This window comes from Hevea brasiliensis, chromosome 14 (genome assembly GCF_030052815.1).
Source record: "Hevea brasiliensis isolate MT/VB/25A 57/8 chromosome 14, ASM3005281v1, whole genome shotgun sequence".
NCBI lineage: Eukaryota > Viridiplantae > Streptophyta > Magnoliopsida > Malpighiales > Euphorbiaceae > Hevea > Hevea brasiliensis.
The window spans coordinates 86816295-86832931 of record NC_079506.1 but is presented as its reverse complement, the minus strand read 5'-3'; the positions used below and the strand labels follow the sequence as shown (position 1 = coordinate 86832931).

The 16637-nt window shown below is 32.9% G+C and overlaps 2 protein-coding genes across 2 annotated transcripts; both read left to right on the top strand.

The window, feature by feature from the left end:
- Positions 1-4777: 4777 nt before the first annotated feature.
- On the top strand, positions 4778-7231 carry LOC110661283 (uncharacterized). Its single transcript, XM_021819875.2, has 3 exons — positions 4778-5259; positions 5378-5743; positions 6367-7231. The coding sequence occupies exons 1-3, from the start codon at positions 4975-4977 to the stop codon at positions 7006-7008; spliced, it is 1293 nt and encodes a 430-aa protein (XP_021675567.2). The 5' UTR covers positions 4778-4974; the 3' UTR covers positions 7009-7231.
- Positions 7232-7705: 474 nt separating this feature from the next.
- LOC110661281 (17.3 kDa class I heat shock protein) lies at positions 7706-8611 on the top strand. Its single transcript, XM_021819874.2, has one exon. The coding sequence runs from the start codon at positions 7917-7919 to the stop codon at positions 8409-8411; it is 495 nt and encodes a 164-aa protein (XP_021675566.2). The 5' UTR covers positions 7706-7916; the 3' UTR covers positions 8412-8611.
- The last annotated feature ends 8026 nt before the right edge of the window (positions 8612-16637 follow it).

The window sequence follows — 16637 nt, the reverse complement described above, 5'->3', positions numbered from 1 at the left end:
AATGATGGCTATCAATTCTATTTTTGGTTTGGCTTAATGACTAAAAAAAAATCTTAAATTATATATATATCAATTTTAACTTCTAATAATAATAATAATAATTTTGACCTATTTAGTAACATGAAATTGAAATATACATCTACTTCATTTAGAATAAATTATTTGCATGAAAAAAAATTAATTGAACTTTCACATAATTATATTTGATTATCATTTTTAAATTAAAAAGAATCGAATTCTTTTTGAACATGAGAATTGGCTAAAAAGGAAATTAATTAAATTAAATTATTATAAAACTTTAGATTCCAAATAGGGGACAAAGTTTATAAAATTATTTTAATAAAAAAAATAATTTTGAATATCCAGATAAATTTATATTTTCCCTTCAATTTAATAACATAAATTATTGATTTTTGACAAAATAATTAATTAGATAACAGAATAAAAAATTATGGATTAAATTGTTAGATTTTCAAACAACAGTTATGAACTTATAAATTTTACTTAATTTCAGTTGAATTTTTATAAAATATCCTTTTTTTATTATTATAATGATATAATATAATAAATTAATTTTTCGTCCATTGCATTATAAATCTTTCTTGTTAAAAATAGACCATTAATCAAGAGATTCACAATTTTTTTTTTTTAACTTATAAATAATTGTAGCCTTAAAATTCTGTTGGGATTATATATATCACATCGAAAAAAATAAAAAAATTAAAAGAATAATTAAAATATTAAATTAATTAATTATTTTAATAAATAAAATAATTTAATTATTTATATAAATTTAAATTAAAAATAAAATAACTCTAATTGATAAGGAGATTAGCGAATCCAATTATTAGTTTAATCTAATCCACTTATTAACTAAACTAATAATTGGATTTCATGAGTTGACATTTTAGTGGACCCATTCTGGTAAACCAAACTCTAAATGAACCTCATATAAAACGACACACTACCAATCTAAGCACCAAATTTATTATATATAGCTACGTGACATCTTCTAAAAAGAGAATATTCTACTAATTAATATTTATTAATTATTTTCCTTTATATTATTATGTCAATATTTTTAATGTGTTGTTATAATTATTGTGATGGGACTTAATAATTTATTCTGACATTAATTTTATTAGTATCACATAATATTTAATAATTGGATATATTTCTCATATGTCAACTTACAAAGTATTTTTAATTTATATGATTTTTCATGTCAAACGATAATTTATAAATAAACAAAATATGTTATTATACATTAATATCATATTTACTCTCATTTATATTTTATTAATTTATTATAATTGTATGTAAATTATTAATAATTAGAATTTAAAAGTAAATAATAGTAAATAAAATTTTATATTTGTATAAATTATAAGAATTTTTAATTATTAGCACCAATTTACTAATTATTTTATATTGACTAATTAAGACAACTAATATTAGTAATAAATTTCAGTTCAATAATATTAAAATAACATAAAAATAATTATTTAATTAAACTTTATTTTAATACATCATATAGAAAGTGTATAAATTATTATATTATAATACTAATAAAGTAATTAAAATTAATAAGGATTAAGTGTAGTGATAAGACTCACTATACTTTTAAGATGAAAATTTATATTTGAATTAAAAAAATATTATTAAAAGAAATAATCATGAATTTTAAAAGAATTAATTTTTTTATTTACTGTAAAATGGATATAAAAAAATATTAATATTTAGAAAAATGGCAATCAAGGATTTATGTTTGATGGTGATGGCTACATTGCAAGTGATAATGCCCCTTCCTTGCAAAACAATCTCAATCATTCATTTTCATCATGTGCTTCTTAATCATAAGTAATAAATTGGGAGCAACATAGCATGAAGCCTAAAATGTTTAGATGAGATTTGATCTCAAAACACCATATCTCTAATCATTTTGAATTTTTTTTTCTCATTTAATTTTAATTGAAATTTACATTGAAGATTTTATAGTTTTAAAAATTTATTATAATATTATTAAAAATAAAACTCATTAATTTTTAATTATAATATTATCTTGCAAATCTTAAGAATATATTACACTACCCAAAAAGAAGATAGATAAACTGGCTAATGGTGCAATCTCAGCTTATATTGGAATGTTCAATTTAATTTGTTTTTAATTTTTTTTTATTTAAATTAATTTAAAAATTTTAATTTAAATTTAGTTTAGCTTAAAAATTAATTTAAATTTTTCGAGCTGAATTTTTTAATTTTTTAATTTAGACCACAAATTAAAAAGATTCAATTTATTATTTTTTAACTTAATTTTTTATTTATTGATTTAACCTAAAAACAAGAAACTTACTTTTTTGATTTTCTTAAATTTTAAATTAAATTGAGTTTAAATTAAAATTTTTTAATTAATTTTTATAAAAAAATTAAAAATAAGTTAAATTAATCGAACATTCTCGATAAGTAAAGGGTGAATTTAAGTATTACACCATTATTATTTTTTTTTGTAATTGCTAATATTACACAGAAAATGCTACACAAAATTGAAATGTAGGTCGATAATTTGAATTAATGTTAATTAAATTTAATAATATTATTATCCAATTTAATACCAATCTTAATTTGGGGGTTAGAAATACTGCTGGAAAGTGTTCATTGTCTTGAGGACATCACTTTCAAAGTTATGGGAAGCTTTGTTCTTTTACAATTAAAAAGATACTTTAATATCTTATGCTTAGGTGTGTAAAGGTTGGATACAATGAATAATCAGTTGAATCCAATTACCCCACTAATAATTCATGTAAAGTCTATTGTTTAATTAAGTATTGCTTTTATTAGAATCTTTATAGGTTTATTATCAATCAATTTTAGTTTGAAGATTTTAAACTTATTTCTAAAATCATGAAAAAAAAATATCAGATTTAAGGTCAAATTAAAGTTAAATAAATAATAAAAAAAGTTAAAAACTACAATTTAGAATCTTGTATTTTTACATGCTTTTTTAATTAAAAATAAAAAAAATTTGTAACAAATTGAGAATTGAATTATCGCGTAATTAACATTTTAGAAATTTAGTTATTAACGTGATTAACTAAATTGATGTGATATGCTGACATCAATATCATGTTTGATATGACATATTGATATCAATATAATATCTGACGTAACATGTAAACGTCATTATGTCCTAATAAATATGATATTGACGTAGTATGCCACATTAAACGTGGCACTAATGTTAATGTGACAAATTAGTAATATGTAAGCTAACTTAACAGTATTAGTCATTTTTAACTTGATTTACTAATGTATGTGATAGTTCAATCATCGATTTATCATAATTTTTTTTTTAATATTTGAATTAAAAAAAATGAAAATATAAATACTAAAATTAAAGTTAAATAAATAATAAAAGATTGAAAATGTATAATTTAATAACTATATTTTTTTTGCTTTTTTAATTCAAAAATTAATGAAAGTTTTGTGACAAATTGTGAATTGAACTATCACACAGTTAGCACTTTGGGAATTTAGCGGCTAACGCCATTAACTATACTGATGTGGCATGCTAACATCAGCATTATGTCTAACATAGCATGTTGATATCAATATAGTATCTGACATGATGTGCAAATATCATCATATCCCAATAATGTGATGCTGATGTCAGCATGACACATTAAACGTGACACTAATATTAGCTTGATACATCTATATTATGTAAGCTTACTTAACGATGTTAGTTACTTTTCACTTAATTTGCTAAACGTGAAATAGTTTAATAATTGATTTCTTGCAAAACTTTCAATCCTCAAATTTAAAAAATACGAAAGTATAGATATTAAATTGTATCTTTCTATAAAAAAATTTTAATAAATGTATTGATAAATTGTTATTGCAAAAATTATAAACTTCGGAGTTTAAATTTTAATCTAACCTAATAAGAAAATCTATTATTCCAGGGTTCAAACCTATCAAGTTTGAGTTGGGTAAGAGGTCTATTTTTTCTGGGTCCTAGAGCTAGCCGCCAAGTACAACTGCTTTAGTAGTAGCCTTGAATCACAGTGTTGGATAGATTCTGCTGTTAAAGGTCATAATAGTTATGCAAAGACTATCCAATTCACATTTCTTCTATGTATTCAAAATTTGATCCAAATGTCAAATGCATATCTCTAAATCCTTGACAAATTTGTACTTCAAATATGAAAATGATTTAAAACCTACCAGGCCCATCCCAATAAATAAAAAGTAAAGGTAATTAAAAATTAAGTTGATATTTGTTCAACTATAATTATTGGCTATGGGTTTATTTAGTATTGTTGTTACTGCAGTTATTAAGAAATAATTTTGATAAGTTTCAAATATAGTAATATTAAAATAATAAAATAATTTTTTTAATTATTTTTTAATAGTATTTAAAATTATATTTTTTTACTGAAAAAATAGACAGTTACTCAATGAAAATCAACATTTATGCTGAGATTAACACAAATTTCTTGAGAAAAATTGAAACATAGTTTGGTGGTTATAATTAAAAATAAGGTACCAATTGGTAACCAATACCCATCACAAGTCCAAGTTTTCTTACCCCCTTAAACCATCCATAAGGTCCTTAATTAACTAGAAAAAGTTGATTTGATAATAATTAATGGGTAGAATAAGAAAAGAATATATTGTTAAAGAAACATAGCAAAGTTTATGATAAAAGAAAATTAGAGGGAAAGCGTGCAAACACGACATGAAGAGAAAGTGCACCAAGTTAGTAGTGGCCAATGGTCGGTTGGTCATAAGTTCACTAAACACACTATATTACAAATACACTCACCTCTCCCTCCCTTTCAATCCAAGTCTCTCTCTCTCTCTCTCTCTCTCTCTCTCTCTCTCTCTCTCGTTCTTTTCTACTCGAAAGCTTCCGTAACTAGAAGCAAAGAACTCATCATCCATAATTCTCTCTGCAATCATTCTCTCTTTTTGATGATGAAACTTTGTCCAAATTTTGATCGAGAAGATGGGTTGGAGACAGTCCTCGAGGTTCCAATCCCAGAAGAGATGTTTGGTTCAAACAAGAATGGGAATAGTTCACGGCGGAACTTGAAAGCTTGGATGAGACCACATACTGATAGGTCTCTGGCAGACATATTTGGAAGGAGAAATACAGAGATCCAACTCTTGCTTGGTATTGTTGGTGCTCCTTTGATTCCTCTTCCTATCTGCTTTGATCACCAGTTCATCAACTGTAACATCAAAGATCAACCTATTGTAAGTATTTAATTACCCACTAAATGTTGGAATGATTTTAATTATAACCCTCAAAATGTTTGGCTTTTTCAAGACCGAGAGGTTCTGGAATGATTTTTTGTTTTGTTGGGATTTGCAGGGGGCATCAATGGCAAAATACATAGTGCAACAATATATAGCAGCAGTGGGAGGGGAGAGGGCAATGAATTCTGTAGACAGCATGTATGCAATGGGGAAAGTGAAAATGGGAGCGTTAGAATTCTTTGCAGGAGAAGGGAGCCTGAACAATAAGGTGGTGAAAGTGAAGAACTTGATGAATGGAGATGGAGAGACGGGAGGATTTGTTCTTTGGGAAAAAAGGCCTGACTTTTGGTGCCTGGAGCTAGTTGTTTCAGGTTGCAAGATTAGTGCAGGCAGTGATGGTAAGGTGGCTTGGAGGCAAACCCCATGGCACCATTCCCATGCTTCCAGAGGCCCCCCTAGGCCCCTCAGGCGTTTCCTCCAGGTAGCTCCCCCTTTATCAAAATTTTACTTTTTTCTCTTTTGAGTACTTGGGAAAAAAAATCACTGATTTTCATGGTTCTGTGCATTTTCATGGGCTTTTCTTGGCCGATTCGTGTAAAATTAAAGCTATTCGGCTCCCATCTTTTTTTGTGTTCTTCTGAACTTTCTCAAAAGAAGGAAAGGACCCGGGGGACGCGAATTCTTTGTTCACATTTACCCCAAATTTGCCATAGCTCCTTATGTCTTGCTGTAATGTGGGATCTAGCGTACCTAATTTATCAAATTACTAAGTTTATCAGTTAACTTTAATATAATGGTACTTAAATAGTTTATGGGATTGTAAAATTTTGCCATTATTCACCAAGTTCTTGATCCTAATCAAGAAAGTCAACAACATCGGTGGATTAAAAATAAAGTTCACAGAAGTCAACAGCATAGTTGGTCTGCCATCCCATTGAAGTTTGGTCATGTTTTCAACAGGCCCATTTGAAAAGCCCATTATATGAAGCCCAATATAAGATATAATCTACTTTCTTGCATAAAAGTGAATAGCTTAGAGCTTCAACATGTGATTTCTTGATATGTTCACAAAATTTTCTAAAAATCTCATATCAATATCAACAGGGTCTTGATCCCAAATCCACAGCCAACTTATTTTCCAACTCCATTTGTGACGGCGAGAAGGCGATCAACGACGAGGACTGTTTCGTACTAAAACTTGAAGCTGAACCTTCATCACTAAGAGCAAGAAGCACAGGCAATGTGGAAATAATAAGGCATACAGTTTGGGGATACTTTAGCCAAAGAACAGGGCTCTTGGTCCAACTACAAGACTCTCACCTTTTAAGGATCAAAGCCTCAGGAAACGATAGCATTTACTGGGAGACCACAATGGAGTCTAAAATTCAAGATTACAGAACCATTGATGGAATCAACATAGCACACGGTGGTAGAACATCAGTTTCATTGTATAGGTTTGGTGAGAACTCAGAAAGACATTCAAGAACAAGAATGGAAGAGGTTTGGGCTATAGAAGAAGTGGATTTTAACATAAAAGGATTGTCCATGGACTGCTTTTTGCCCCCTAGTGACTTAAAGAAAGAGGGAGAAGAAGGTTATGGAGTTATGACTTGCAATAAAGGAAAATTACCATTGAAGATAAGATCAGCCTCCACTAGGATTAGTGTTTCTAAGGTTGTTACTGTTGATGTTGATGACTCGAAAAATAATACTGAAGATGCTGATGATCATGAGGATGATTATTAAAGAAATGTAAATTTGCTTCCATTTGTACATATACCGTGTTAATTTTCATATGCTTACTTCTGTCTTCTACGTGACTCACCCTATTCAATTTCTCTACAGACGCTCTCATCCTGTTGGCTTTTAAAGATTGTTGTTGGCCTTTCTTTGATTGGCAGTAGCATTTTGTCTTTCTTTTTCTTAATCTTTTAATTATTTTCTTAATTAATTAAATGTAATTCTTTTATATTCATGGATTTTTTTTATAAAATTTTCATCCGTCTATAGCATCTGTGTATACATTAAATGTCACCGTGATTTAATTTGGAATTGGAATATTTAACTCAAATTCGAAACTAATCAAATTTAAATTAATTAAAATCGACTCTAAGCCAAAGTAAAATCATTTTTTCATTCATTTTTTTAATTTTTTTTCATTTAAAGAAAGTTGAATTATTGATTTTGATCAAAATTAAATCAAATCACCGAAATAGAAATTGAAATTAAGACTAAAATAGAGACCAACCTTTTAATTTACTCCTAATTAACTTTAACCCTTAATCAAAACCATCTCAATCCTTCAATTCAATCTCAATTAACTCTAAACCCTAAATCAAAACCAATAATTTGAAATTGAATCGGACCGCCAAGCAAATCTGTGTGTACAAATATCAAAAAGACAGTAAGTTATACTGAGGGGAGGATAATAGAAGTATCTAGAACAGCCAAAGACCTACAACCATTTGTTTATCTACAACTACCATCCAAATCCAAGGGAGGATGATAGGATGTTTCTAGAACCACGTAACCCAGAACTCTCTCGAACCATCAACACCTATCCATAACCCATATATTCAACTCCAACAACGCTACCGTTCAATTATCAAGGCAGACTGCGAATACACCATCACAGCTACACAATCACCGTCAACATGTCGATCAATCCCTTCTTCGGTGGCCGTCGATCTAACATTTTCGACCCATTCTCCCTCGATATCTGGGACCCATTTGACGGATTCCCTTTCCGCTCTCTCACAGCCACCGACCGCCCCAACTTCCCTCTCTCCTTTCCGGCGGAAACGTCGTCGTTTGCAAGCGCACGAATCGACTGGAAGGAGACCCCAGCAGCCCACATTTTTAAGGCCGACGTTCCTGGACTGAGGAAAGAGGAACTGAAGGTGGAGGTTGAAGACGGAAGGGTTTTACAGATTAGTGGGGAGAGAAGCAGAGAGCAGGAAGAATCTGGGGACGCGTGGCACAGAATTGAGAGGAGCAGTGGGAAGTTCTCGCGGAGATTCAGGTTGCCGGAGAATGCTAAAGTCCTGGATGTGAAAGCCAGCATGGAAAATGGAGTGCTCACTGTGACTGTGCCTAAAGAGGAAGAGAAGAAGAAGGCTGATGTGAGGTCTATTCAGATTTCTGGTTGAAGAATTTCTCATTGGCTTAGATCACTGGGTATGCCTCTGTTCCTTTGTTAATGTGGTAAAAAAAGGGGTTTTTTACATGTGGGTTTGCTGTGAAAACTGTGGAAGTCGGCTTCTGTTTTTTTTTTTTATTTTTTTATTTTGTTTTGTTGATGTAGCTGTTCTTGTTGAGTACTGAATACATGCATCATTTCTATGTTCTATGCCTGATATTTGTATAATTGGTTTCTGCTATAATTTCTGATAACATTCATCACAATTTCAGAGAACATTCTTCACTTGGAGACATATATTAAGCATATGATTGGTTAAGATGCTATCTCTAAGCCAAGTGAATTTCATATTCCGATAATTTTTCATTAGTAAAAACAGATGAAATTTGGATGCATGAGTTTCATTAGTGTTTTGTCCCCAATTTCAGTTCTGCAGGATATGTGAATCTAATCAAATCCTCTATCATCTGTCAAAACAAAATCTTTGCATTAGGGTGTAAATGTCCACAATTTCAATTCTGTAGGATATACCAGACTGATCAACTCCATCTGTTAAAACAAAATCTCAAATAGGTACATTGAGCACCTGTCTGGTGATGTGGCAAGCGTACAAGTAATACGATAAAAATATCGTTTCCGTTAGGAGTTGTGTTATTGATTGAATTTTTGATATAAAAATTGATTAAATTGAAGTATTTTTGAAATTAAAGTAATGAATCGATGGAATGGGAATTGAGAATGTGAAATCTATATGTGTAAAATTAATATTTTATTTAATAATGTATTAATTAAATTAAAATTACATTAAATTGAAATAAGCAAGTTCAAATATTGTAAGATTTTAAAATGACAAGTAATTAAATTCAATTGAAAATTAGCAGTGATAAAAAGGCGATTTCGGAGATCGGGATTTCATATTCGAATCGATTATCAAATCTTATGAAACTTATGGGTTTTAAGGAGATTAATTCTTAAATCCTTTGAATTTCGACAAAGAGTGTCTTAATCAATTTAATCCTACTTTCGTGGACTTAGAGTTAATTAAGACCTATTAAGTTTTTTAATTAATCTGTGAATCCTCTTAATCCTTAGCCTATTTCTAGGTCTAAGTTAATTAAGCCTTCTCCTTTCGGTGCCTCAACCATGGATTAAGAACATCACTTAATGGGATCCTACACTAAGCATGTCATTAAGCACACAAGAAATGAATAAAACTCATTAAGATCATAAAATATGGATTACCCAATCAATATCCACAAAATATTTCAAATATTACAACCCTTACTTCAGAATCTAAGGTAAACTATTCACTATTCATAATTCTTACAAGATATTATGAGTTTAAATGGAAATAAGCTTCAATCTAAGCTAAGAAACAAGAAACTAAACACTAGAAATGTAGAAAAAATATAAGGAAAGAAAGAAATCTGCAAATCTTGGTTGAAAATCGTGTGAAAGGTGAAAGTGACTCTTCAAATTCTGTCTCTCCTCTCCCTTTCCTTTTCTGCTCCTTGTCCCCTCTTCTAAAATGGGAAAATGGGACTATTTATAGCATTTTCTGACATGGAGCCCTAAAATAGTGTGTTCTAGGAGGAATTTTCTGAGGGAATCTTCTGCCAGCTCATTAATGAAACATTTATGGGACTGCATAAGTTATCTGATCCCTTATGCGATTTTAATTTGGTTCTGGTTCACTTATGCGAAACTGCATGACTTGGTGCATAGGTTATGCACAATTCCGTGAGAGTGCATAAGGGAGGCGTGAATATGCATAAGCTATACAGTCTCCTTATGCACATTTCGGCAGTTATTGGAACAATGATTTTTCTCCTTATGCAGATCTGCATAGCTTATGCAACAAGTTATGCACAATTTGGTCAATGCATATTTCAGCTTGAAAATTTGTTTTTGACATCTTTGGCTGTAGAAGTCACTCTTCAATGGCAAAATTTCTTTTCAGTCCTTCAAAAACACCATTTTTCCTACAAAACAAAGTAAAAATTATAAATTAATCCAAAATTGACAATTATGAAAACTAACTAAATAACTAATGAAATTAGCTAAAAGTGACTAATAATCAAATAAAATGGCTATGAAATTAAATCTAAATGACTATGCAAAATGTATGCATCAAATACCCCCAAACTCAAGCTTTTGCTTGTCCTCAAGCTTTTGCTTGTCCTCAAGCAAACTTTAAAATGTGATGCAAAATTTTTAGGGGTGCCTTATCCAAGGAGCTATGAAAATCACCTATTAAAGTAACTTAACACCCTTTTAGCCATACCAACAATCCATATACCAATCCTTCAAAATGCAAAGAATCTAATGCTTATCCAAGCTTTCACCGCTTAGCCATCAAGTCAATTATCATTCAAAATCCCCAAACCAACCAATCAAAAGAGAGAGTCATGCTCAAAAGGAATTCTAGAACAATCAATGGTCAAAGTGTCTCTATATGGAATGATGGAATTGAATGAATGAATGAATAGTTTTTCCAATCCCATAAGCAAATTCTCTACTCCCATCTCCACTAATGTAGCAAGTACTATCAAGAGATCAAAGGTCTTTTAGGGATGTAATGGGGCCATGGGGTTCAAAATGAGGCTAAGAAGAAGAATGGGTAAAAAGGATTCAAAGCATGAGAATATTTCCAATCTTAACAACATAAGGTACACTTCTTATTTTATTATAATTTTTTTTTTGTATATATGGAGGAGAGAAGTACACAATGAGAATTGTCAAGTGCTAGCAAAACACATAAAAATGGAGGGACATTTTGATACTTTAAACTTGTATTTTGCATTTTCTTTTGATGATTGTCCCTAAAAATGCCACCCCCAAACTCATTTCTTTTAATACTTTGGGTGGATTTCTTTCATTTTGAATGGCAATAGTGAAAAGCACATATATTAGCACTTTTACAAGATGACAAACACTTCTTCTCCCTTTTATTGTATATTTTTTTCTTTTTTTTATTTTTATTTTTATTTTTTTTAGAAAGTGTACCTAATATTCAATATTATTCTCATGAAAAGGGTTGGAGTGTTTGGTTCATTGGCTAGGTAGCAATAAGGATTTCAAGAAAAATTAGGGATAAAAAGGCTCAAAGGGGTTTTCAAAGGTCAATTTTAATTAGGAAAAAGGGCCAAAGGTTTAAAATGAGAAGGTTTAAATCAAAGAATACCTAATCATCTCTCTTTTCAAGTACAAGCTGGTATTTCGCCTTGAAAGGTTTAGAAAATTTGTTCTAGGATTGGTGAGACATCATTTGACTACCTTATATCCAATAACTCCCTCTAAACATTTCAATCTCTAAAGGACTAGTTGGGTGGCTTTTTGGCTAAGAAGATATAAGCAAGGGATAGACACTTCAAAACCTTGCACCTCTTAGGAAACTTTCAATCCACAAACCCAACTAAAGGGTGAGTCAAATCACTCTCATAGGCAACTTTTCAATACTCAAGGGATTTGGCAAAAGATTTTAATGCATGATGCATGATTCCTAAAAATGAGTAATGCATTAACTAAACGGAGGAAGTCTATTTGTCTATTTGTGTGCAATGTGTACAATATGTATGTATGTATGAATGTATATGTAAATATTTACAATATATGTAAATGGAATGGGATGAGATGCTCCTATACTCAAAATGTGAACAATGAAGCAAAAATCAAAATGTGCACCCCCAAACTCAAAATTAGACATTGCCTCCAATGTCTCATGCAGTATATAACCGAAACTCAAAGCAAGTGATATTTACCAGGAATTGTGAAAATTAAGAGCAAAAAGAAAGAGTTACCTGGTATGGAGCAGAGGAGAATTCAAGATATAAAGGGGATGCATAAGAAGCTGCACAGGTTATGTAGAGTAAAATGCTGTCCAGATCAAGTGCATAAGTAGGGTGCATAAGCCGTGCGGTTCTGCATGAGTGGCAATATGGGTTGCATAGGCTATGCAGGACATTTGCATAAGGGGAATACAGCCTGTGCAGTTCTGCATAAGTAGCAGAAAGGGTTGCACAGGCTATGCAAAATATTTGCATAAGGAAATTCATAGCCTGTGCAGTGTATACAAAAGTTGCTGCATGATGATGAGAAAGAGGAAATGTACAACCAGTAGTAGAAGCATTGAAATATATACAGAGTATGGGCAAATATGTACAAAAGGGCAATAAGTGCAATGAAAATCAAAGAAAACTAATGTAATAGCTATCCAATGAAACTTCAAGAAAAACAGAATTTGAAACAAACTAATTCAAAACAAACAAACATAATTGAAAACAAACTATAAATGTTTGAACATATTTACAAAGGAAAAGTCCTACAAGTTTGAACAAAAGTAAAACAAAAACTAATCTAGTTCTATTGTTTTGCCCTTGTCCAAGGATGTTGCTAAGGGTTGGTTCTTTGTGGTTCTTCGAAATGATGGTCTTTGGAGGAGGTGATGGAGGTGGAGGTGGCATTCCCAGAAAGATCATGAGTTTCTTCATCATCTCCTTCAATTCTTTCTGCTTGTCCCTGGTTTCCATGACAAGGTCAAATAGGTGATCATGACGATCCTTGAGGGTATCAAGACCAGTGTCAAGCTTCCTATCCACAAAGTATATATCATCACTAAGCCTTTCAAGATAGGTGAATAAGGCTTTAGTGTTGAAGGCAGGAGGGGCTGTGGATGAGGAAGGTTCAGCTGTAGGAGGTGTGGGCTGTGCAAAAGCTGCTGGGGTGTCCTGTGCAGATGGAGGGGGTGGGGTAGGTTCAGTGGAGTGTTGTGGGACTGATGGGACAGGTTGGGCTTCTGGTTGTGCAGTGGGTTCAGTTTCTGCTGCTGGTTGTGCAATGTCAGAATGTGGCAAATCAACCGCTTTTAGATAGGTGTGCAGCATCAAAATATAAGGTGTCCACAAGTGCTGGTATTGGGTGCTCTTCAGGATTAAAACCAAAATGTTTGGCTATGACAGTTATGAGCCCACCCAAGACAATGTCACCTATGGATTTGGTGGCAATATGCAACACATGCTCACAAAAGAAATAACCAGGAGAGACCTTGACCTTGTGGAAAGCACACCATAACATGAATAATTCAGATTTCCCCACAGCACTAGAACTAGTCCCTCTGCCCAAAATAGTGCTAGCAATCAGTCTATGAATAAACCTAAGTGCAGAGTCAAGTATTTGAGAGGTTTTTGATCTGCCAGCAGAAAAAGTCTGAGGTTGGTTTGTGATGATTCTCCAGAATTGTGCAGCATTCCAAATACCCTTGTTTGCTACCTCTACCCCAGTATATGGCACTCTAAATAGCCCATCCATTGCAAAACCAAGAATGCTATGAAATTGATCCAATGATAACTCTCTATTTTGCCCCAAACATCGAAATTTCATAGTTGGCTTAAAATCTACATCATGCAATTTCAGGTTGGCAGAGAATGAGGAAATAAATTCCAATACTAAGACTGGGTAAACAATTTCTTGCTTGTGCACAAATTCCATCCAACCCATACCATCAAGATAGGCAACCACATTATCAAATAAATCAAATGACTGTAGAGAATCTACAGAAATATACCTAGTGGGCTGCACCTTTCTTTCCTTAAGTCTCTTAAAGGCTGCCTTTTGAACTGCATCAGGAAGAGGCCAAGGTAGTTTTGAAACCAATGAGACTGCTGACATTTGCTTTTTGCTGGAAGAGGGTGATTTGGCTTGTGTGGAGGCTAAGGTTTTGGGGTTTTTGGGTGGTGGTTCTGAAAATGGGGTGGGTGGTTCCTTGCGTTTGGATAGAGGAGGTGCAGAGGACATGGGTCGTACAGATTTCGACCTAACTTTCCGCTTATAGGTGGTTGTGGGAGGTGGTGGGGGTGTCGCTTGTGGAGGGGAATCGGGATTGGGAGGTAGCGTTGACAATGGCGAGACCTCGAGAGGAGAAGCTGGACGGGAATGGGGAGGCGACTCCATTGCCGATGGAGAAGATGGAGGAGAAGAGGGGAAAAGAAAATATGCACGAAGAGATTAGGGTTTAGGCAGCGGAAATAGGTGTGGAGAAGAAGGGAAGGAGGAAAATGTCGGGAGAAATGGAGGGGAATGGACGGTCGGGAACAGAAAATACGGGAGGCGGGAGAAATGGGTGCCGACGAGAGTTTTGGATTAGGTTGTGTAAGACTGCATAAGTGAAAAGTGAGTGTGCATAACTTATGCACCCTACTTATGCATGTCTCGGCTTGTTTTGGACTTCAAAGAAATAGCTCATGCACAAGTGCATAAGTCATGCACTGTCCTTATGCACAGTTCGGCAAGTTTTGACCTTCAGGGAGAGTGGTCATGCAGAAGTGCATAAGTCATGCACCCTCCTTATGCAGGTCTTGGTAGGTTTTGGTGTTTGTGGAAGGTGGTTATGCAGAAGTGCATAGGTCATGCACTTTGCTCATGCAGGTTTCGGCAGATTTTGGTGTTTGGGGTTGGTGGTCATGCAGTTGTGCATAAGTCATGCACTCTCTTTATGCACCTCTCGGTGGGTTTTGGACTTTAGAGAAATAGCTCATGCACAAGTGCATAAGTCATGCACTGTGCTTATGCACCCCTCAGCAGATTTGGAATTTTCGGATTTCTGGTTATGCAGAAATGCATAAGTCATGCACTTTGCTTATGCACCCCTCGGCAGGTTTGGAGATTCAGGGTTTTTGGTCATGCAGAAGTGCATAAGTTATGCACTCTGCTTATGCACTCCTCGGCAGGTTTGGAGATTCAGAGTTTTTGGTCATGCAGAAGTGCATAAGTTATGCACTCTGCTTATGCAGACTTCGGCAGAGAGAGAAAATGTAGAATTTGAAGTTATGCAAAAGTGCATAAGTCATGCACTCACCTTATGCAAGTTTTGACAGATATGAAATTTGACAAAATGAGGTTATGCAGAATTGCATAGGCTATGCACTCTCCTTATGCACTTGCAATAAAGGTGAAAAATGGCAAGAATTGTGGTTATGCAGGATTGCATAAGCTATGAAATTGCTTATGCACAATTCAATAAGATTAAGATTGCAATGGAACATGAATTGCCAGTGTGAAAAATACCCTAGAATGAGGAAATATAATTCTATGAAGCATAAACCATGAGAAATTTTCACCAAAAACACATCAATATATACAAAGTTCATCAAAAATGCATCACACAAGCATGTAGAAAATGGATCCTGCATAAAAAGCCTTTGAGAACCATGCCATTTTTACTCAAATTCTGCAAATCAACATTTAGCACATAAAGACTCAATAAAATCTGCATAAAGTTGCATCTATCCACAAATGATGAAATGAACTCTCCAAGTTATGCCAAGAGAATGCAATATTGTCCACCTTGAATTCCACAACCCAAATAATCTCAAAACTACAAAGATGACCAACTTTCCACCATATTAACATTAAAAGCACATATACTTAAAAGTTACACACCCAACCTCACCAAAAACACAAGCCATTTGCTGCAGACACCCTTTTTGCTGCAGATTTCATTTTTCCTCTGCATAAACCAGATTGCAGCTCCTGCACAGGTTATGCAGCAAAAACCAATCAGTTTTTGGGAGAGTTTGAAGGACAAAATTTTCAAGTTAAGAATCACTTCCCCTGCAGTTTACCAACCTTCCTCCATTGAAATACATCTACAAGGGACAAGATTCAATAATGTCAAAAATTGAATTTGGGGAGATTTAAGATAAAAACAAAAGTAATGCAAATAAAAGTAAATCAACAAAAGCAAAATAAAAGAACTTGGGGTGCCTCCCAAGAGCGCTAATTTATAGTCCTTAGCTAGACTCTTTTCATGTTTCATGGTGGCTGAAATTGGAATTCATTGCCTCTGTTTCCAATAGGTTCTTCAATGAATCTATATTTCATTTTCTTTCCATCACATAAGAAGATCCTTGTTGCTTTATATAAAAATCCGACCATTTCTTTCTTGACAACCTTTGGTGTATCTTTTTCTTTGAGAGATGGTTGCTTTACTTCACTTTTCTCTACTTGCTCAACTTGAAAGATTGGTGCTATAGGACAAGGTGGATTACTATTCAAATGTTGTGCAAATGCAGCCTCTTTTGGATTTTTATCATTGATACTCCCTTCATGGATAAGACAACTTTCAAGAGAGGCCTTCGGATAGCTCTTTCTAAAGTGCTCTTTTACTAACTCATCAACTATATCAATTCTCAAACAAGAGTCTACATCTTCATGTTGCTTCTTCTTATCATTGCCAATG